A 22,365-nucleotide genomic window follows, 5' to 3' on the forward strand; every position below is an offset into this window, starting at 1 on the left:
CTTACAAGAAAAACAATTAAGAAGCCATATCAGACTCGCCATGCTCTCCTTACGTACCTATGTTCCTTTCAGAAATCAATGGGGTAGCACAAATATAACTTCGGGGGAGGAATTTGGCTGTAATTCTTCATGTCTCTTGAGAGCACTTTTTCTCATTAAAGGCAGATTGACAGTGCATAAGCGCAGTCATTTCTATCCATTAATTTCTGCCCCCTGCTTGTGTATGTTGCTTTATTTATTTGAATTCTGAAATTAGCTACATTTGGAATAAACCCTAATATTGCATCAGTCAAGCGTTAACATTATTATTATACCCTTACTGGGGTAAAAGTAAGAGTTACATGACTCAGAGTAATGCTGTAATATATATAGATCAATCAATCAATCAATCAATCAATCAGTCAGTCAGTCAGTCAATCAGTCAATCAACAGACTTAATCATCCTTCCTTAGAGGGAAAAGCTCACTAAAGTAGTATCCAATGAAAAAGTTAATAAGCTCAATAAGAGTGTCAGTTTTTATCAGCAACAGTTTATGTAGCAGTTTCCTGGAAGAGAACTAGTTTCTGCAATTGAGCACTGATGCCTAGAGTCATAAGAGCCAACTCCTAGGGGCTGTGGGGGTTTTGGCCCTCAAAATATAATATTTGATGGGGCTCGGCCCCCACAAAGTTGGTGGGCGTTCCCATTCAAATGATGTGTGCACACTGTGTCATGTGATTGATTATGCGGGGTGGGGCTTACCTGGACCCCCACAATATTGTATTCAACTTTGCATCCCTGCCTGGAGTAAGGTAAAGTAAAGGGACCCCTGACCATTAGGTCCAGTCGTGGCCGACTCTGGGGTTGCGGCGTTCATATCGCTTTATTGGCCAAGGGAGCCAGCGTACAGCTTCCGGGTCATGTGGCCAGCATGACGAAGCCGCTTCTGGCAAACCAAAGCAGTGCACGGAAACGCCATTTACCTTGCCGCCGGAGTACCCATTTATCTACTTGCACTTTGATGTGCTTTCGAACTGCTAGGTGGGCAGGAGCTGGGACCGAGCAACAGGAGCTCACCCCGTGGCGGGGATTCGAACCGCTGACCTTCTGATCAGCAAGTCCTAGGCTCTATGGTTTAACCCACAGCACCACCCGCGTACCTGCCTGGAGTAGAGAGATCCAATACTCTTCTTGTAGGGTGTTGCAAGGCATCAGCAGAAGCATGGAGTCTGCTTCTTCAGATCTGTGCAGTCACACATTTGATGCATAGATAGCAGTACCTGTCAGAACCATGAGATGGAAAGCCAGCTGGACAGACCCCAGCCGGAGCATCTCCCTTCTCAGCCTTGCTGTTGCGGAGATCTATCAGTCCTCCTCCTCCGACGTGCGTCTGTGACTCATGCTGGCATGCATGAGCACACGCTACTCAGCAGAGTAAACACACAACAGATCTGGCTTGAGGTGTGGATACTAGGCTACTTTTATTGTACATAAATCAGGACAAAGAAAACATGGCTTCTTTCCTTGTTGTTCTTCTCAAAGAGAAATAACACAAAAGTAATACAGAGCGGATGTTCCGCTCACGAGACTCCAACAATCTGTGCTGGAATGTAAACAGACATTGACATGTAACAACCCCACATATCTGCAGCAAGGGTGGAATGGAATTCCCAACAGTACCTGGCACAGACCAATGAAGTCACCATTCATACCTGTTGTGGGTGTTGCAACCCACTCAACACCTATGCACCTGTACAGTGCTCAGGTAGCAGCTCTTGTTCCTCTACTGCCAACTTGTGATACTTTCCTTACTCACTAGCCATGTGGGAGCTTCAGTGCTTGTAGAAGATCAAAAGGATGACCCAAGCACATTTGGGCCCCATAGATTTCATTGAGAGGGTAAAAGACATACTTAAGATACTGTATACACTTACCTAGGAGTAAGTCCCACTGAACTCAGTAGGACCTATTTCTGAGTCGATATGCACAGAATTACACTGCAAATCCGTTTACCACAGAAATCTACGGGACTTAAAAATTGTCAGCTCATGTCTCAGAACCGTGGGCTCAGATGAATTAAGAAGTTTGGTTGTTGTGGATGGAAAAGTGGCTGTATTTAGACACCAGAAATGAAGTCTGTGTGGTGACAGACTCAAGTGCTCTGGGCTCACTGAAATCTAGAGCTTGAACTTATTCTACTTTGGGAACAGCTAAATCTACAGTGAAAAGCCTGCTTCCCCTACATTCATTCAGAGAAACAACCCAAACACGCAGAAATAAGGTATGGTAGGATCTGATTTGGACTGTATCACTTTAAAATGCAGGTGGAGAAACATGCTTGAATCCCACCCAGGAAAACCATTTAGCACAGTCTCATATGTAAGCAGTTGCTTGGTAGCAACAAGAAATTACATGTTGTGAGACTGCAGAGGAGGGATAGAGTGTTCTGTCTCTCTTCTGTGGTGTCCAGCATGGTAGTCAAGCAGACTGCCAAAGGAGGGAAGGCCCCTCTTCCATATCCGGGGTAGAAATGCAGTGGGCTGCTGTAGGAGAGAAGGGACTCTCTGTTCCTCCTCTGCCAGCCCCCAGCTGGTAACTTTTGTGGGCTTCTCTACAAGGCTGCTTCAGCACACAGAAATTCCCCATCAGGAAGAAGGCCATTCTTCTCTCTGGAATGCTACCTTCCCACAGACAGGGAGGTGTTTTATTTTTGTTTTGATTTTACAGGAATAACTATCCAGACATGTAGTTTTCCACTTGTAGTCTGAAGTGGTACAGCTTGGAACGATTTTGGTATATGTTTTGTCTGCCTGTATGAATCAGCGCTCAGTTTCAACCTGCAAACTTGTAGAGAAGGTTCTTCATGGAGATACTGTAGTGCACCAATGCAGCATCTTTGAAGGGAATGTGCCCTAGAGAGACCACTTGCCATAACTCTGATGGTGGCTGCAGTTGCAGCCTGGCATGGCTTCCGAGGAGCAAAGGATTTAAGCAGTCACTCCGCATGGCTGGCTGATGTCAGCACTGACCTTGGCTATCTGTGGGGGGTGGCAGGATTGTTAAAAATTTTAATGGGCCACTCAGAGGCCCAGAACAGTGGGGGTGCCTCACCTGTGAACCTGGCTGGGCCAGTCTTCAGTCTGATCTGCTAGTGGGTCATAATGAGCAGGGCATGTATAGGGCCTTGTTGCGGAATTATTCAGCCACTGTTATGTGGGGCAAGGAAGGAATTTGCCTGCAGACATATTGAGCCTGTTTTGTGGGTGGTCGTGCCTTCCTCTTAGCAATTGTCACAACTTTGGTGGGAAAAGGCATTGGGTTGGATTCTTAGTCAAGAACTTGGGGGTGAATGAGTGTCCCAACCCCAGAATTCTAAGATAAACTCAGAGTACCCCAGTAAAGGGGTCCAAGGGTGGGGTCTGTCCAAAAGCCCTGAGAAAAAGGGCTGCCAGGCAACAGAACATCCTTGAATAATAATAATACTTAGTGCTTTTTTTATGGGGGGATGCAGGGGGACGTATACCCCTAAACATTTTGTGAATCTTTGTACTTTTGTCCATGTACTGTATTTATTCCCCCCCCCCATTTGAACTCTAAAATGGTGATTTTCTTGAGTCAAAATGAGAGTAACTTTAAACATTTTTTATTTTATTGTTTTAAAAAAAGCACTAATAATACAGTAGTACCTCAGGTTACGAACTGAATTCGTTCCGGAGGTCCATTCGTAACCCGAAACCGTTCTTAACCTGAGGCATGTTTTTGCTAATGCGGCCTCCTGCTGCCACCGCGTGATTTCCGTTCTCATCCAGGGGCAAAGTTCTCAACCTGAGGTACTCTTTCAGGGTTAGTGGAGTTTGTAACCCGAAGCATTTGTAACCCAAGGTACCACTGTAATAATAATGATAATGCTATTATTTAAACCCTGACCATCTGGCTGGGTTTCCCCAGTCACTCTGGATTGCTTACAAGCATATATAAAACATAGTAAAACATCAAACATTAAAAACTTCCCGATACAGGGCTGCCTTCTGGCATCCTGGTGGGATTTCCCTGTTAGATCTGCGTCAATGGAGGAAATCCTCTCACCAGGACTGACCCTAATGGATATAAAGGTACCCCTGCCCGTACGGGCCGGTCTTTCCAGACTCTAGGGTTGTGCGCTCATCTCACTCTAGAGGCCGGGAGCCAGCGCTGTCCGCAGACACTTCCGGGTCACGTGGCCAGCGTGACAAGCTGCATCTGGCGAGCCAGCGCAGCACACGGAACGCCGTTTACCTTCCTGCTGGTAAGCGGTCCCTATTCATCTACTTGCACCCGGGGGTGCTTTCGAACTGCTAGGTTGGCAGGCGCTGGGACCGAATGACGGGAGCTCACCCCGCCGCGGGGATTCGAACCGCCGACCATGCGATTGGCAAGTCCTAGGCGCTGAGGTTTTACCCACAGCACCACCCGCGTCCCCAATATATCCCCTAATGGATATATCAGTCAGCAATTGGGGAGGCTGATTCAAGACACATACCCAATGCCTATGCCAAATCCAATCTACATCTGTAACTAATAAAGTTGTAGCCATTTTGATTCCAAGCTGGTGCCATGCCTTTTTTACTGTATTTACATTGTTAACCCCCGCCCCCACCCCCGCCACTGGTAATAACCGCCCTGCTGCAGTCTGCAAATGTTTTCCACCCACCTAGGAAAAGGAAACAAAACAGTACTGTGGCTCTGTATCATTCTTGCTACTCCTTACCCTCTTGATGCCTCGTCTAGGCTATAGTACATTAATTTTGTTTGTTTCAACTACAATTTCTAAAGGTTATTCAGTGTTGCTTATGGTTCAGAAATGTAACATTGGCTGGCGAAGTAGGTTCTGTTCAGTTTGTTTCCCCAAAGAAGATGGTGATAACTCATTCGCTGCAACCTAGCATGAAGAAACCACCAAACTGCAGTATTTATCTAGCCATTAATGGCAGAATAAGACAGCTTTTATACACCGACTCAGGCAGTGCTGAAGACAGAAAGAGAGTCCCTTTTCACAGGCCTATGGCTAGCAATGTACTAATTAGCCATCACAGAAGAGGAAGCGCTCATTGGAATAAATGGATGTGTTTAGGCAGCGTCTAGAGCAGTATTTGAAATTGCAAATCTAAAATGAAAGCAAAGTTTGCAGTGCATAGTGGGTATTCTGTGAGCCAATACATCCCTGGTTCCTATTTCTTTTTGGTGGCGATTTAGATTTGATGACAGGTTTAGAATCCACTTATAGAAATTGCAAAGAAGAACAAGAGTGGAATAAAGGTTAAGAAAACTATTTTCTGAAATAAAATGCATTGCCGTGTAAAGATTATCTTTTCCATTCATATGAAAAAGTTGCTCTATCAGTGCTATTTTTCTGCACAGAAAACTGGTATTTAATACTAGGCGCTGTAGGCATGCATAGTGAATGGATAAATCTCACTTGGCCTTGAACATAAGTAGATTATCTGAAAAGTTATTTCATTTTCCCTTTTATAATATTTCCAGTAACTGCCTAATTTTAGCATCTATGCATGTATTTACTCCTTATCCCCATTTACTAAACTCCCTTGCCTTTGTATACTTAACTATCATTTTGTTCTCTAGCATCTTTCCAATTGTCAGTGAACATTCTTAATAGCCGCTGCATCGGGCATTGGCATCCATTTCTGACCTCCCTTTTTACAAATACACATGCTTAATAAATTGTACAAGGAATCTCATTCAATGTCTTGGGGAATTATGCAAATGCAAGGCTATATTCTCCTCCCAGTGGGCTCTCATTTGCATATGCGTAACTCATGTCAGCTTGAACTCATAAATCCCCAAGATGAAAATACATCTCTAGTGGATTCTGACAAAAGGCTTTCTTAGAAAATGTTAATTAACTACCCATCAAATTCGGGTCATTTAAAACGATTAAAGGAGGAGGGGGGAGGGGTAAATCCATATACTGTTGGCCAGATGCAACTGTGTCTTTTGAATAAAAGATAGTCCATGGGCATTGTAGAGTATCAGACTTTTCTAGCCACCCTGTAATAATATTGAGCATAGTAATATCTAACAGAAAACTAGTTTAGACTTTACATTTCTTGGCTTACTTATCAAAAATAACTCCTCATGTGTGCAATGTGAGGAGGAACTAAAGTAATTTAGAACTGGCTGTATTGGGGTGGGGGTGGGACTCAGTTCAGAGTGACACCAGCAGTGAAAAGAAGCTAAGGAAATTTGACTGGTTGCAGTTTTATATACAGTGGTACCTCAGGTTAAGTACTTAATTTGTTCCGGAGGTCCGTTCTTAACCTGAAACTGTTCTTAACCTGAGCCACCACTTTAGCTAATGGGGCCTCCTGCTGCCGCCGCACTACCAGAGCACAATTTCTGTTCTCATCCTGAAGCAAACTTCTTAACCTGAAGCACTATTTCTGGGTTAGCGGAGTGTGTAACCTGAAGCGTATGTAACCTGAAGCATATGTAACCCGAGGTACCACTGTATAGCCTGGCGGCAGTGTGCTACTAACCAAAGCTTGTCCCTTCTGATCTAGTATTTCTGGCTCATTTGCAATCTCAGTATTGCTACAATGTGGGCATTTCAGTGGACATGCCAGAGGGCAGGGGGAACTGTAGGTTGATTGTGGCAGTCCCTGTCCCAACTTACATACAGTATAGTCATTATGAAGATCAGGCTACACCCTAAATGTGTAGGATATGTACAGTTGTAAGGCTGTGTATGCAGTGGCGAAGCTACATGCTCTGCTACCGGGGGCGGAGAGCAAGTGGTGACGTGGCTGGTGCCCCCACGGGGGGGCGTGACGTACATCCCAGGGGCATGGTACAGCGCCTGTGAGGGTGTGGCGGCATTCTGGGGGTGTGATGCGCTGCCTGTGGGGGCATAGCGCCCAGCGCAGGGGGGGTACACGCCGCGTGTCCGGGGGGGGGGCTCACCATGATGGCACCCTACTGGAATAGTGGTGCTGGGGGCAGGCCACTCCCTCCACACCCCCGTTCCTCCACCCGTGTGTGCATGAGCCTTGGACTTCTCCTATCTCCTCTAACTCTGACCTGGCCCTGAGAAGGAGATCAGAAGCGGTTGTTTCTGTTTTTAACTAACTGCAGCTTAGGGTTATGTCCAAATCCAAACTGTGTTAGTCATAATTACAGTTTACTGAGCAAAGCCAGCTCAGTGTGATTTACACATAAAGGTGTATAGTTTGGGGGTGCTCCTAGATCTACCTCTGTCACTGTACGCTAGGAGTGTCTTTTACAAACTTAGGTTGGTAAGACACCTAGGATCAGGATAGCTTGACAACAGTTGCCCATGCATTGGTAACCTCACAACTGGATTACTGCAGTGCACTCTATGTGGGGCCACCCTTGAGGTTGATCCAGAGGCTGAAGGTGTTGCAGAATGCAGAAGCTAGGTTCTTTTTGGGGGGTGAACTATCACCAGCATATAACACCTTGCTTGCAAAGTTTGCAGGGCTGCCAGTTTGATTCTGGGCCAACTTTAGGGTGTTGGTACTAACATATTTCTTTCTCTCTCCTGCAAACACAGAACACAAGCTACATGAACTTGCTGTCTTTATACAGACAAGATATCAAAGCTGTGAAGTGGCTCTTGTGTATTATGTACACAGATCTGGTGCTTAAATAAGGAGTGGATGTGACCAAATGAATCTAATTACCAACTTCAATATAATTATTTTCCCCTAAATGCTAAGAGATTGTAGGAATTTACTAACATCCCAATTTAAACTATATTCCAAAATTAATATTTTTATTTTTATTTAAATGCATAGAAGTCTCTCTTAGTGTCAGGGTGAATACCTTCTCTAGCTCCTTATTATGGTGTAAGATTGTTATTTTCAAAATAATTGATATCATCTATAAAATAATTTCAGTGCTTGAAGTAAGCTAAAGCTAACATAACCCACTGAGTAAGAAAAAAAAACCTTCCAGAATTGTCAGTATGCGCTCCCTTTGCGATGTTTAATAATTTATCAAGCCTTGCTGACCCCTAATTGATTGCAAAAGCCAGCAAGTGTTTTAGAAGTCTCTTCCATTCTATCAAACTAGATGGATGTTTTTTCCTGTGAAGCAGAATGTAATCACCCAGAAAAAAATCAATCAGCAGCTGTATGTTAGATATGAGTGTAGTACACTTAGGCCTTCATTCGAAATGCCAGTAGGTGGTTGTTAATTGAGTAGTTCCACTGACTTTAATGGGATTATCATATGAGAGTTGGTTGCAGAATCATTCCATGCATTATTCTCATCTTTAAACAGGTAGAAAAGAGTAACACTCACAGCAATGAAATATTGATATTTCCTAATGCACCAATACCTCAGATATGCAGATGACACAACCTTGATGGCAGAAAGCGAGGAGGAATTAAAGAACCTTTTAATGAGGGTGAAAGAGGAGAGCGCAAAATATGGTCTGAAGCTCAACATCAAAAAAACGAAGATCATGGCCACTGGTCCCATCACCTCCTGGCAAACAGAAGGGGAAGAAGTGGAGGCAGTGAGAGATTTTACTTTTGGGGGCTCCATGATCACTGCAGATGGTGACAGTAGTCACGAAATTAAAAGACGCCTGCTCCTTGGGAGAAAGGCGATGGCAAACCTAGACAGCATCTTAAAAAGCAGAGACATCACCACCATGCCAACAAAGGTCCGTATCGTTAAAGCCATGGTTTTCCCAGTAGTGATGTATGGAAGTGAGAGCTGGACCATCAAGAAGGCTGATCGCCGAAGAATTGATGCTTTTGAATTATGGTGCTGGAGGAGACTCTTGAGAGTCCCATGGACTGCAAGAAGATCAAATCTATCCATTCTTAAGCAAATCGGCCCTCAGTGCTCACTGGAAGGACAATTGTGAAGCTGAGGCTCCAATACTTTGGCCACCTCATGAGAAGAGAAGACTCCCTGGAAAAGACCCTGATGCTGGGAAAGATGGAGGGCACAAGGAGAAGGGGACAACAGAGGACGAGATGGTTGGACAGTGTTCTTGAAGCTACCAGCATGAGTTTGACTAAACTGCAGGAGGCAGTGGAAGACAGGAGTGCCTGGTGTGCTCTGGTCCAGGGGGTCACGAAGAGTTGGACACGACTAAACGACTAAACAACAACAATGCACCAATTTGTTATATGGGATATAACTGCTGCTGTTTCATGTTGCCACATAAGGTCTTAGCTACTTTAAACACACAAGGATGACTCATGGATCTCTAACAGTTGGATAAATTAATCAGTTTAAAACTGGGTGGTCAGTGAATCACTCAAATAGTAACCTATCAAAGGAACAGAATTTGGTTCTCAAAAGATAAACTCACACATTCACTTCTGCTTTCTCTCTGCTTCCCAGCAGGACATTTGTCCCATTAACTCCCTCCTCCCTCTCATTTATTTCTTCCAGGGTTTGTTAAGCCACAGTTTCCTGTTACTCCCAAACCATGAAATTATGGTTTAAGGCCTGGCTACACACCAAGATTGGAAACTGTGGTTTGATCCTGGTTTGCAAACCAATATTTTATACCGTTTACCTTATGCTGGTCTGCGACCGTAATAAACTGTTGTTGTTGTTGTTGTTGTTTGTTGTTGTTGTTATACCATTTACCAGTCCAGCCATGAGATAAAATTGTGATTATATTAGTATTTAAACAAGTATTAAAATACAAATTTTCATGCAGATATTTTTTAAAAAATCTGCAGGTTAATCCAAAACACGACAGGATGGATTTATGAATAGGCATATACAAGATTGAAATGGACCAGAAATAGCCATCCTTACCTGTGTTTCTTTGACAGTGTTGGGGCCATAGATATGTGACCAGAGCGTTTCAGATGCTACAATGGCCTTGACTTGGTCTAAGTTATGTAGCCGATATATATATATATATATATATATATTGAATTCAGGAGAACAGAGTATGTTACGTACTGTCATATGGCTAAGCTTTTCATTCAATTTCTTTTTGTAGGTTTGGATCAGGCATGATATATAGCCAGTAACCCTAATAGCTTCACAGCAAAGTAATATACGGTGGAGACAGACCTAACTGGGTAGTGTAGCATATAAATTATTTCAACACAATGAGCACACACAGTAAAACTCGAGGGAAAGGGAGTTCAGAGAGGTTCTTCTTCACATTGAAGTAGCATATGATTTAGTGATGCTTAGTTGCTGCAGACCTTGGATATACTCCCTGGTGACCTAGATGCATGGAAAAGCTGCTTTGTTTTTTGTTTTTCTATGGATTTGCACAGTTGTTGGTCTCTCAGACTCACTGCCATACCTACCAGCCCTTAACACAAATTATGTGAATGTTCTATTCACTTTTAAGTAATAGATAAGCACATTAGTTTTCAAAAGCAAGTTCTGCCTCTGGCATATCTTATCACTCACTGGGATTGTTTTGAGAAATGCAATATAATTACTTATTTTCTGTGTATGCCTTCCCATGTACCTCATTGCAGAGTATAGTGTAACATAGCTGCCTGATCAGCTGTGTTACTGAGAAGTCTTCTTGGTGGGGAAGAGAAAGTTGGTTTTATTCACAAGACAAGCATATGGCTAGAATGAAAATGTGGATTGTTCTTCATTTTAATGGAACATTTCATACCAGTTTAGATGCAATCCTAAGTGCATTTACTTGGGAGTAAGCCCCTTTGAAAACAAGGGACTTACCTTGGAGTAAATTATTCTTTATTCTTATTAGTATTAACTAAACTTATTCCTCAGCTGTTAAGTTAAAAAATATACATGAGTAAATACATTATACCATAGAAAAGAGATGGGGACACTCCATACAACATATGGGAGACCACCCCCTCCCAGCAAATAGCAGTATGTATAAATATGCATATGCATACATTGTTAAGCTTCTAACCTATTGGAACATAGACTCCTAGAAGTTGAGTAGAGTTGAAAGGGACCCCAGAGGGTCTTCTAGTCTAACCCCCTGCAAGGTAAGGAATATGCAGGTGGTTCATATGGGGATTGAACCCGTAACCTTGGTGTTATCAGCACCATGCTCTAACCAACTGAGGTATCTGCCGCCGAGGCCATGCTGTGGAGGATTTGAACGGAGTGGAAGTATCCTTCTGCTCAGCTCTGCGGGCTGAGCCAGCCAGCCTCCTGCTGGCCACAAAACATGCAAATGGGCACAATGTTTGCTGGCAGTTTCCCCACTGGCAGAAGTCAGCAGGAACACCCAACGTAAAGCATTCTGACCCCAGCCGGACTCATTGCTGTCACATGGTGGCGTCAGACCTAATCCAGACCCAATCACTGCACCAGCCTGGAGCTGGCTGGCATGGTTATCAGGCCTGATTCCACAATCCTGATTGCATTGTGTCGATTAGTAGGATAAACAAAATGGCATTTGAGGTTTGTCCAACCATCTCCATGACAGTATGAATCTAGAGGAGGAGCCAGGAGAGTCTGGTTCCACGATCACTTAAAAGTCAGTAATTTGTGAAAGGTGGAATATACTCAAAAGAAATAAACAGGAAGGAAAAATGGACATAGCTATTCAATGTACTATTTGAATAGAGTTGAAGCAATCTTTCCTGTCCATTACTGAGCATAATGTCATTCTGAGGAAGGAACTGCTTTGAGGTCACATTACAGATAGGAAAGCATAGTGATTAAGTAATTTGATTGACATTCACATGGAAAGGTTAGGTTAGGTTCAAGTCCAAAAGGTTTAAAATAGTGGAATATGGCATTTGCTATTGATACACCAACTGAATATTCTTTGCCATAAATTTTTTACTTAACATTTCTGAAGCAATGCAATGAATATTTGTGTTTAATTGCATCTGTGTTTCATCTTTACTTTCTGTCTTTCTTGTAGGAATAATGTCTGATCACCAGTTTGGAAATCAATTCATGTGCAGTGTGGTTGCATCTCACGTAAGCCATCTACCAACAACAAATCTCAGTTTTGTTTGGATTGCCCCACCTGCAGGAACAGGCTGTGTAAATTTTATGTAAGTGTCAAGATACTGTTGCTGATAATGCTAAGGTTCTTTGTAGCATGGCTACAGGAAGTAAAATGCATGTAATTGTTTCAACCATGAATCTCAACATATGTGGAAAGATTTATCTCCAGTGAATATTTGGTATTGGTAAAAAAGCTAAGCTACCAGTCTTACAAATCAAGAGGCAGTTTGCCTGTGTTTTGTCTATGATGGGTGGTTAATGTTCACATTTTTAAGCAGCTGTATGGAGAATGGTCAGATTTGCTCTAGTATCAATTGTTGCTCAACAAGCTACCTTCATTCGTTATATTTATAATTTAATAACACTTGGGGTGGTAACTTTCTTGGCTTACAGAGGAAGCTCGTGACAGTTTTAGTACAGTCTTGGAGATAGTTCAAACACTCATAAATAGCTCTATGTAAAGCCAAATAAAGGAAGTGATCTGACCTAGCGCACCAATTGCTGCCAAGTGAAAATTTGAGTGCAGTAGCTAAAAAAATGTACGGCCACACTGCTTGAATTGTTGCCAGGAATTGGCAGACATAGATCTGTAAACAAACTGAGTAAGATGATGCTTCTTTTATGTGTCTGTGAGGCTGTGTGGACCAATGTATACATTTCTCAGCCAGCCCAGTGTATAGGATGAAACTGCAAACTGAATTTTGTCCTGATCAACTGAATTCAATTTGCAGCTTCGTTCTGCAAAAAAAACAGGTAAAAGGTGAAAGATTTATACAATCTGAAGAGAAACCAGAGTACAGGTGGGCCTCAGTCTCGTTCTCTGCCACCCCACCCCCGCACACTTGCATGCACACATTAGCAGACTTATACACAACCCTCTGTGACAGAAAAGTTTGTTTGCTGGGCAGTTTGGGTCACCAAGTGTGTTTTTTTCCTGCCAGCAAACGGTTGACTGGCAACAGCGTCTGATTGGCCAAAGTTCCGGGGGAGGGAAATGATTGGTTTGGAGAGGTTAGAAAGGTTTCAAGTTGGGAGAGAGGGTGGCGGGGTTCTGAGGGGAAAAGGAGATACTCACTGAGGAGACTTTCCATAGGGAGAGGACAGAGCCTCGCAGCTGGGATAGGAAGACCAGGCTGAGGGTCTGGGGAAGGTGTCCAGACAGGAGTGTTCTGGGAGGGGTGAATCTGAGCCAGGAAAGACAGATCCAGTGTCTTCCTGGGTGTCAGTCTAGCCAGGAACGGAGAATTCTTCTAGGTACTTAAGACTCCCAACCCAGTAACAAGAGGAGAGGGGATCCCCTGGGTCTGTAATACCATTTATAATACCTCAGGTGTGGGATTGTTAAGAGAGGGGGTAACTGAGGAAAAATGCCCCTCGCTCATGAACCAAAGGATTAAGCTGTGAAGGAAGCAGTATAGTGTTGAAAGTATTGTATTATCTAAGTGACAGACACTGATTTGAACATTTTACCATCTTTTCTGGAAACCTGAATATTTATCTACCTGAAGTGTGCCGACTGATGTTTAGTAACTGAAGTTTAAGAAGAGCTGTACCTATAATATTGTGTTTAAGCCTGAGACACCTTATGGTTAAAGTAACTAAATTTAATTCTCCTTGAAAGAACTTGTTTCCTGACCCACTTTGTGTCAAAAACTCCCTTTGTTTAATAAAACTTTTCGTGTTTGTTTGATCAACTCCTGCCTTAGACTCTAAATCAGGGGTGCCCAAACTTTTTTCAAGGAGGGCCAGATTTGATGAAGTGAAGGGCCGTGAGGGCCAACCAAAGTTGTTGCCCTTTTTTTAGGATTGAAATTGTTGAGCTTTTTTTTTTTTTAGGGTTGAAGTTGTTGAGGGGTTTTGTGAGGATTTTACCCCATAAACTGCCGAAGGGGCCGGATTAGACCCCCGAAATGGACTTTGGACATGTCTGTGGTAGAGCCTTTAGCCAACAAGGTGTGCTAAAGGTGGGAAAGGAGAAGCTGAACGGATTATTTGCATCTGTCTTCAGAGCAGAGGACTTGCGAGTAACATAAAAGTAATAAGGTGAAACAGGAGAGATGCGAGCCGGGAAGGGCGACAGAAGGGCCTGGCCGGGCGGCGACTCACCTCGCAGGCGGTGCGCCATCCCTTTGGCCCAGGCGAGGCAGCGGCGGCTGCTCAGCAACCTCCTTGCCCGTCTCCTCGTGAGGGAAACGCGGCGTCAGCGTCGGGGCGCCTCCGGCGGAGCAAGGCTGCTGGCCTGCCTTCCCCTCCGCCTTCCTCCTTTTCGCCGCGCCGCCTGCACCTCCGCTGCCTCCCGCTCTCGGCGGGCCCTCCCGGGCGTCGGGCTCCGAGGGCGAAGGCACCCCTACTCGGCCCCACTCCACCATGCCTATCTGCAGCACGGCCCCCGCCGCCACGCTCCCGCTCAGCAACCTCCTTGCCCGTCTCCTCGTGAGGGAAACGCGGCGTCAGCGTCGGGGCGCCTCCGGCGGAGCAAGGCTGCTGGCCTGCCTTCCCCTCCGCCTTCCTCCTTTTCGCCGCACCGCCTGCACCTCCGCTGCCTCCCGCTCTCGGCGGGCCCTCCCGGGAGTCGGGCTCCGAGGGCGAAGGCACCCCTCCTCGGCCCCACTCCACCATGCCCATCTGCAGCACGGCCCCCGCCGCCACGCTCCCGCCAGCCGCCCTGGCCGCTTCGCCCGCCTCCTCCTCGGAGGAGAAGGAGAAGAAGTGACGGCGACGACTCCGCCGCCCCAGCTCCAGATGCTCCAGGCCACCGGGAGGGCAAAGTCCCGCTATGGCCCCCCGACCCTGGACGAAGGCCGCCGCTGCCTCAGAAATTTTCTCTCAGGCCGGCCGTGTAACGGCGCGGGAAGGGAGCGCCTTCGCTTTCTCCACCGTCCGCCTTCCAGCCCCCCAGCCCCGCCCACAGCGCGCCGCCTCGCAGGGGGAAGCGGGCTGGCAGCTACACGGGCCACATGGCAAGGTCTGGCGGGCCGGATTTGGCCCGCGGGCCTTGTGTTTGACACCCGTGCTCTAAATCATTAAGTTTTCCCTCACACAAGTCCCCCACTAGATGATCTGGGGTAAATTATAGAAATTCGTGTAATTGGTGTACCGTGAAGTGGTCGCACTAAATTTAATTGAGAGCTGGCCCAATGGTGCCAGGATGAGAAAGCGCCATTGTGCCGTCTCACCCTCACCCCTCTTCAGGTCTCCCATGCAGATCTGCTGAATAGATGGGGTTATTGGCCACTTGTCAAATGACTGATTTGACAGGGCAATTTGCATCTCTGTCAGGATGCTGATGTCTGCTGTCCGCTGTCTAATATCTCTGCATTGTTGTTGTTTTATTTCTGTTGATGTTACCAAAATTTGTGGAGACTTGGAGGACCAGAATAATTTGCTTGGGGAAACTGGATGAGCCCCCCACACTGAGAGTTAGTCATCCCTGGGATAAATGACGCAGTTGACAATTCTTGTTGTTAGTCCAGTCTTCAGCGTGTTATGAAGTTGGTGCTTTGAATCCTAAACTTGGATTTTCCACTGGCAGAGACCTCATTATGGGAATTGCATTCTGTTTCTGGTATTCACGCCAGTGTAAAACACACACGAACACTTGCTCCAGGAAGGCTTTGTCCAACACACTGGCACAATGCCAATCTGCAAGTGAGTTGTGGTGGATGCCAAATCATGCAAGGAACTTAAAAACTGTTTCAAAGAATTCAAGAGCAACACAGAGTCACTACTGCAGCTCCCTCCTATGTTTGGAACCCTCCAGTATATTGGACGTCCCTAAGTTTTATGCACAAGAATAAAGGTGTGATCCCACTAAACTCCCAATGACTTAATGCATCTATTCACACTAAGGTAACCCAACACTATTACCTTGCCATTGCAGAGAAATGGTGGCTTGCTTGAGTTTATGGTTGAACTCAATAATGAATAAAGGACTTCAGCTCATTCTCTTGACCACTAGATTACACTAGCATAAGAGATTTCCTCCTCACCTCTATAAAATGACAATATTTCACTCCCTTTATATTGCTATCCTCCATGTTTTATCAGCTGGCAACTTTGTTTTGATCCTCTCCAGCTTGCAAGACTTGGCATAAAACGCAGTAAATCTCTCCTACTAGGATCATCAAATCTACAGATAGCAATTCTTATCTTTTGAGTGACCTGGCTTATGTGGGATGGGGGGATGACAACATATTCTGCTCTTCATTGGGTGGGTGGGTGTATTTTAAGATATATGAATACTTACTTGGTTCTGTTACATTATGCTATATGACAGAGACCTGTATATGCTAAATGATATCACAGTGTACCACTGTGTAAAATAAGAAGTTTGTGTTTACTTCAATACGTGCTCTAGAAACAATACTGTCTTCACTCATGCAGGCCCAGTTTTTTTTTTTAAAAAAATTCATTTTCTCATTTTACAAACTTATAACGGTACAAATTTACACATCCAATTTAAGATACCAAATATTATTATGGACCCCACTCTCCTCTTTCTGCAGTTGCTTGTCATATATTTTACCACCGCATATCCAATTTAAATCTATTTATTATTCATCCTTTATACTCAATTTTAATTATTTTACTGCTCATTTGTAATTCAATCCTACTAGCATTTGAAGCTGTTTATGATAGTTCTTCAGATAATCCTTAAATCTTCCCCATTCTAAGTTAAAAAGTCTCTCTTCTTGATTTCTTATTCTTCCAGTAAGTTTCTCCATTTCTGCATACCATGCAGGTCCAGTTTCCAAGGTGATTTCCAAAGGAACTAGCAAGCCTACAACACAGCTGAAAGTGGACATTTCCAGCCTGCCTCAGTGATAGACTGATTGTGCCATAATTACATGGCCAAAAATCACAGCAGTTGGGGGAGATTGTTGTGAGGCCTCTTTCACTCTGTATAGTGCCATCCATTATGCTTGTCAAAATTCATTTTGCTGCTGTAGTGAGGGCATTTCCCTTTCCCGTACCGTACATAGCATGCAAATATAAATATATGCACATTTATTCTATTATTGAAGAACAAAAAGAAACAGGTGCATTGTCAGGGAGCTTATACCCAGGTGGTGAAATAATGGTTGCTGATATGCTTTAAAAAAAAAAAAATCTAACACCTTCCTTCATTAGACAATAAACAATACATTCTGTTCTTATGGAATAGCCAGAGAATTTTATGTAACTAACTGCACTGACATTAAAACCACATTATGTGCAAACACAGAGCATTAGTGGAGGGAAAATGTTCCTCTTAAGCAGAATATACTTCAGCGTTAGTCACCACAGACTAGCTGAACTTCTCATAATATTAATGATACTGATAAGATTTAAACTCTTAGGCCAAACTGGACAGCGGACATTCATCCAGTAAAACATTTGTGGCCAAAGTAGGTAAAGAACTAGGGCTGCATTTTATTTAGTACAGATCTCAGCAGTGGCAAACACTATGCAGAAGCAATTATAACTCACCCATATTTGCTATTGATTCCTCATCCAGCCAGGGGTATACACTGCCTCAGTGGAATTGCAATCCCTAGCTGGATTGGGGCATTAGAAAAACTACAACTAACTTCAAAAGCATGTTGAAGCATGTGTGAGAGAAGGAGGGAAAACCTGTTTTCATCTTTTGATTTCCAGTTAGTACCATTTTCTCCTATGTTTTATTTACTATTCAGCATACATCATGGACAGAAATACATGTTACATCAGGGTTAGGAAATCTGTGGTCCTCCATGTTGTTGGGCTCCAAACTGGCCATGCTGGTGGGAGTTGGAATCAAGCATCATCTGGAGGGAAGCGAGTTCCACATCCCTGCATTATACACCCCTTCAATGGCCACTTCTATTCAGGAAAAATGAACATCAGAAGGAAGCAGGTTAGAGTTGGGGAGAGTCAACCTTTCATCCCCTTGCTCTTTTCCATCTGCAGCTGTGCTTTCCAAGGCACTTCCAGTTACGCCTTCCTGAAGCTACTTGTTCCTAACAGAAGCTGCCATCAGGGTTTTGTTGCATGTGTTTCTGTGTAACATGTCACTTGCGCCATTTGAGTGCGTTTTGGAGGAACCCTACAGCCATCTCTGGTTTAAAAAATCCTACCACGCCGTAAACAGTTAAGGTTAGCATCATGTGTAAAAAGTGTTCAACATAGAGTGAATTAGCATCTGGGAAAGTCGAGAGTCATGTTTATCAATGAGACTGGAAAATAAGCCTCCCTGCACTGATACTGGGACGAGAATGACTCTGCTTAGTCTTAGCTCACTCTTCATGTTAATTCATCTCCAACCTCTCCACTGACACAGATCACAGGTCTGCTAATTAGTTCCCAGTATTTTGTAATGCTGGTGTTTATTCCTTGAGAACTGAACAGAAGCTACCAAACTGTCCTTGAGAGCTATAAGAAGATAACAGCTTTCAAATACCATGGCCATACCCTGGATTTCATCACTGGGTCTGCCTGCTATTAAGAAAAACTATTAGAAAACTTCAGCACAAATGATAAAAAATAAAGATGAATGGCTGACATTTATCCTTAGAGTCTTTCTAAACAGCCTATGCTTCATTAGCTGATAACCATGCTTTTTGATGGTCAACTTGAGCTAAGGAACATTAATTATACTGCTTTTTGCTTGAGAAAAGTTCATAGGTTATGGCTGTGCAGTGCTTTTTTTTTTACCATTCTCTTAATCCTAAATTGCCCGATAATCACTGAATGCCAAGCCTTTATTTTACACTGACCAGACCTGTGCTAAAGACAATCCCAGCTACTATAAAAATGTTAAAAGGAGGATAGTGCTAAGATGTGCAGTTGCCACCCCAAAAAAGGAACCATGAATTTAGTTCTATTTTCCCCACCCATTGCAAAATACCTGCTCACCTGGGGCTCCAGAGGGGGTGGCCATTTGATGCCACCCTCCTCCAGAAGTGACAGAAACATTGTTTTGAGCAGGCCTTGCCCACATGCCTACTGGGGCATGGGCACAGGGGCTGTGTCCTGCCCACACCTGGGGTATTTAGGAAGGTGACCTCGAACAGACCACCCTCTTGGCTGATTAACACAGAATTTGTCTCCTTCCCACCCAGACTGTTAGGGACCAGCTTGGTGGGGGAGTGGGCAAGTTGGCGTAAGGACCTTGCTTTGGTTAATTGGTCAGGGAGAGATTTTCTCCTGCAAGCAAATTGCCCACCTCATAGCAACCATCACAACTTTGGTGGATACGGCATTGGGCTGAATCCTTAGTCATGTGGGTACCTTGTTAAAGGGCTCCAGGAGTCTACGTGGAGACTGATGGGGGGGCTGTATGGGGTCATGGCACCCTCTGCAATTGATAGCAACTGCAGTAAGACTGCTGGGAATGTTGACTTTGGAGTCCTGGCTGCAGCTAGTCTTCCATGTTCAACACTAAATTACACCAGTATTACTGAGGAAATCTACATAGAACAATCCTTAATGCTTTTCAATTAGACATTGCTGTTACAGTTTGGTACTTTGTGCTCACATTCGTTTGTCATTGGCAATGATAATGACTCCTAAGCAGAGAGAGACATGCCATTATACCTTTGAATGTTAAAGCCTCACGCTTTAATAAATGACTTTGCATACTATGGTTGCAAAAATGATTTCAATTACTTGAAAATTGCCCAAGCAAATTGTGCTTGATATTCTAGATGAATTTACTACAGGAAGCCCCATAACTACATTATGGGGAAAATATCCATTTTTAGTAGTAAATTTCCAGTAGCAATTATATGTTGTGGAAAAATTAATGCCTCATATTTGAAATATTGGCAATATTTAGTCACCAAACACAACTGCACTTATATTGTTTAAAGCAACACCAGACCCCCCTGCAGTGAGCCTACAATGAGGGGACCTGGTCTATGACATGTCATGTGCTTATGTACATTGTAAATCTTCTTAGCTTTGCAGGCTGCAGATGCTAGCTGTTGTGTTCAGATGCAGCTTTAAACCATTGTTTAGTATTATGAGAATGAATTGCAGCAATCCCTGGCCTTCTGAACTTTCCTCTCCCCTGTCCTCTTCTACAGCAGCCACCAAGGAAGAGACTGGAAGTTTTTGCTTCAATTTTGCACTAACCACATTTATACCATGTTGTCCAAATTCTAAACTGTAGTTTATCTAACTGTGGCTTGTTGGAATAAACCAGCCTCAGAACCTATTTTGTGTTACATGTATACTGTACATTGCCATAATGTTATAGTAAGTCACTTTTGGGGGGCCCAAAATGCAGTCCGGTATGTAATTGTTATTACACATTTTTTAAAAAAAATGTCTGAAGGATGTATTGATGTTATATATGTTTATATAACATAAAAAAATCACTATAGGTACTTTTTACAACAATAAAACTAAAAGCAAAACTAAAAACCTTGTTAACCAGGAGAGACCTTGGAAAACATATTAGGTGTTCCAGCCCCCCATCATAATTTCCTAAGAAAGCTCATAAATACTAAGAACAATTTACCCGTAACTGATAGGATCTTCCCCAATATCTCCAGTTTCTAAACTGTGTTCTGGGGAATCTAGGCATTTCTAAGAAGCTTTCTATGAGTTTCTCGTTGAGATGTTTACTAATAAGCAGATAGGTTTCTCTGAAAGAAATCTTGGACATCACAGCTGTTCCTCCCTACAACGTGCAGCCATGAGGTGTGTTCTAAGGACACACTCACAGGTTGTATGGGACAATGATAAGGCCCAGCTGGTCCGGCTAGTGCTACAAATGAAGTGGACTTATTCTATGCCCTATGCTTTGAATTCTCTATGACACTATAAGGATCCAGCCCCATAGAAACTGTTGAGAGAATGAATAAATAAAAAGAACAGTTGCTTTCCTCAGCTGACAAGCTGATTCAGAAAGTGTTCTCTGAAGGTAGGGCAGCAGTCTGCAAGCTTTGTATCTGAATTATGCATCCCAGATCCACTGCAGGGTACCTAGGCCTCCGCTGTGGCATGCAAATTATATATAATGAAAGCAAAAGGTGCCAAATTGGTGTCAAGCATAGGACATCCATCTCTGTTTGTTTATTTTAAAATGTACGTATCATGCAAGACCATCTCACAACAAGAGGTGCAGACTCTGATACCTTCTGAACGTTTAAAATTGCTTTTAAGGCTGAATTTATGGGATAGGCATACTATTGTTCTATTTATTTGTTTTTATCATATTTTCATTTTACGACTGGATGAACCACTTTGGATGATGGTGGTTGTTTTGAAATAAAAAAGGGGTATTCAGTACAAATTCTTTTAAATTAAAAAAAATACATAAAAATAAGCAAGGGTAAATCTTCCATGAAAACATGCGGTTGTTTTCTGCATCTCATACTGTATATATTTCACTGGGAGAGTGTGGGAGTGCTAAGCACATGCTTAACCTCCTTGTTGAAATACAATTTAACTGCTTAGCTGAGTTATATTAAATTTTTGTGCCAGGAAAGTTAATATAGAATGGTAGGAAATGTCTGTAACACTGGCTTGCAAACCTGCAATGAACCCATGATGCGCAAGTCAGATCTTGGGCAGGGAAAGGGGAAAACCAAGTATTCATTTCCAATTTGCTCATGTCAGTGTAACTTTCCAATAATAGAGTCCTCGTGTTGCTAACATGTTTTTTTGAGGATTTCAGATACTCTCTTCCAGATATGTAATTTACGTGTCTGTGTCTCAGATTGTTTCTGGTGGAGGACAACTGTGCCTACAGATATATCTGTGCAAACAATATGTAATTCAAATAGAGAGGCTTAAAACATTTATAGAAACATCCAGCAAGATTACATGGTCTGTTTAAATACTTTTGACTGTGGCAGAAAAGTGACATGCTGTCTGAACACACCACATTTTCGTGGTAAACCACTGAGTTAGAATGTCTCTTCAGTTTGTTAAAAATAGCAAGGTGAATATCCTATTGGAGAATTATGTAAAGACTGATGTACTGCGCTTAATATCTCACATATCAGACATGGTCGAGCTCAGATTTGCCTGAACGTCGTATCTTCTCTATTGAGCTGGCAGTGATAGGTTGGAATCCAGGAGAACTCCCAGATTACAGACTGTTCCTTCAGGGGTAGCGCAACCTCTCACAGAACAGGTTGTGCACCTAATTCCTGGGCCGCCCTGGGTGGGAAGAAAGGGGGAGCAGAAAAAATATTTGTGCAGCCTTGTTTAATCTTGCACCTTTCTAAAATTTATTTATTGGTGTGTGTGTTTTCTTTTTGTAAATCTACTGAAGAATAATATAAAACTTTGTAATGATTTGTTGGGTCTCTGGACTGTAATAAAGATTGATTGATTGATTGATTGATTGATTGATTGAATAAAACAAAAGCAGGATTAGGGCGTTTGTGCTGTGTCCCATTGGTATAGTGATAGTGGCACTCTCCCTTCTTCTGATAGAAAATGCTTTGGAG

At 43.4% G+C, this 22,365-nt stretch overlaps 1 protein-coding gene across 3 annotated transcripts in view; it reads left to right on the forward strand.

Annotated features, from left to right (window-relative positions):
• RELN (reelin) overlaps nucleotides 1-22,365 on the forward strand; it is a 296,593-nt gene that overhangs the window by 50,422 nt on the left and 223,806 nt on the right. For all 3 annotated transcript variants that reach the window (XM_081211340.1, XM_081211341.1, XM_081211342.1), the window contains one exon: nucleotides 11,853-11,988. In XM_081211340.1, coding sequence (XP_081067466.1) covers nucleotides 11,853-11,988 — 136 coding nt within the window. The remainder of the gene's footprint in view (nucleotides 1-11,852; nucleotides 11,989-22,365) is intronic.

Source organism: Podarcis bocagei, assembly GCF_964188305.1.
Source record: "Podarcis bocagei genome assembly, chromosome: 10".
NCBI lineage: Eukaryota > Metazoa > Chordata > Lepidosauria > Squamata > Lacertidae > Podarcis > Podarcis bocagei.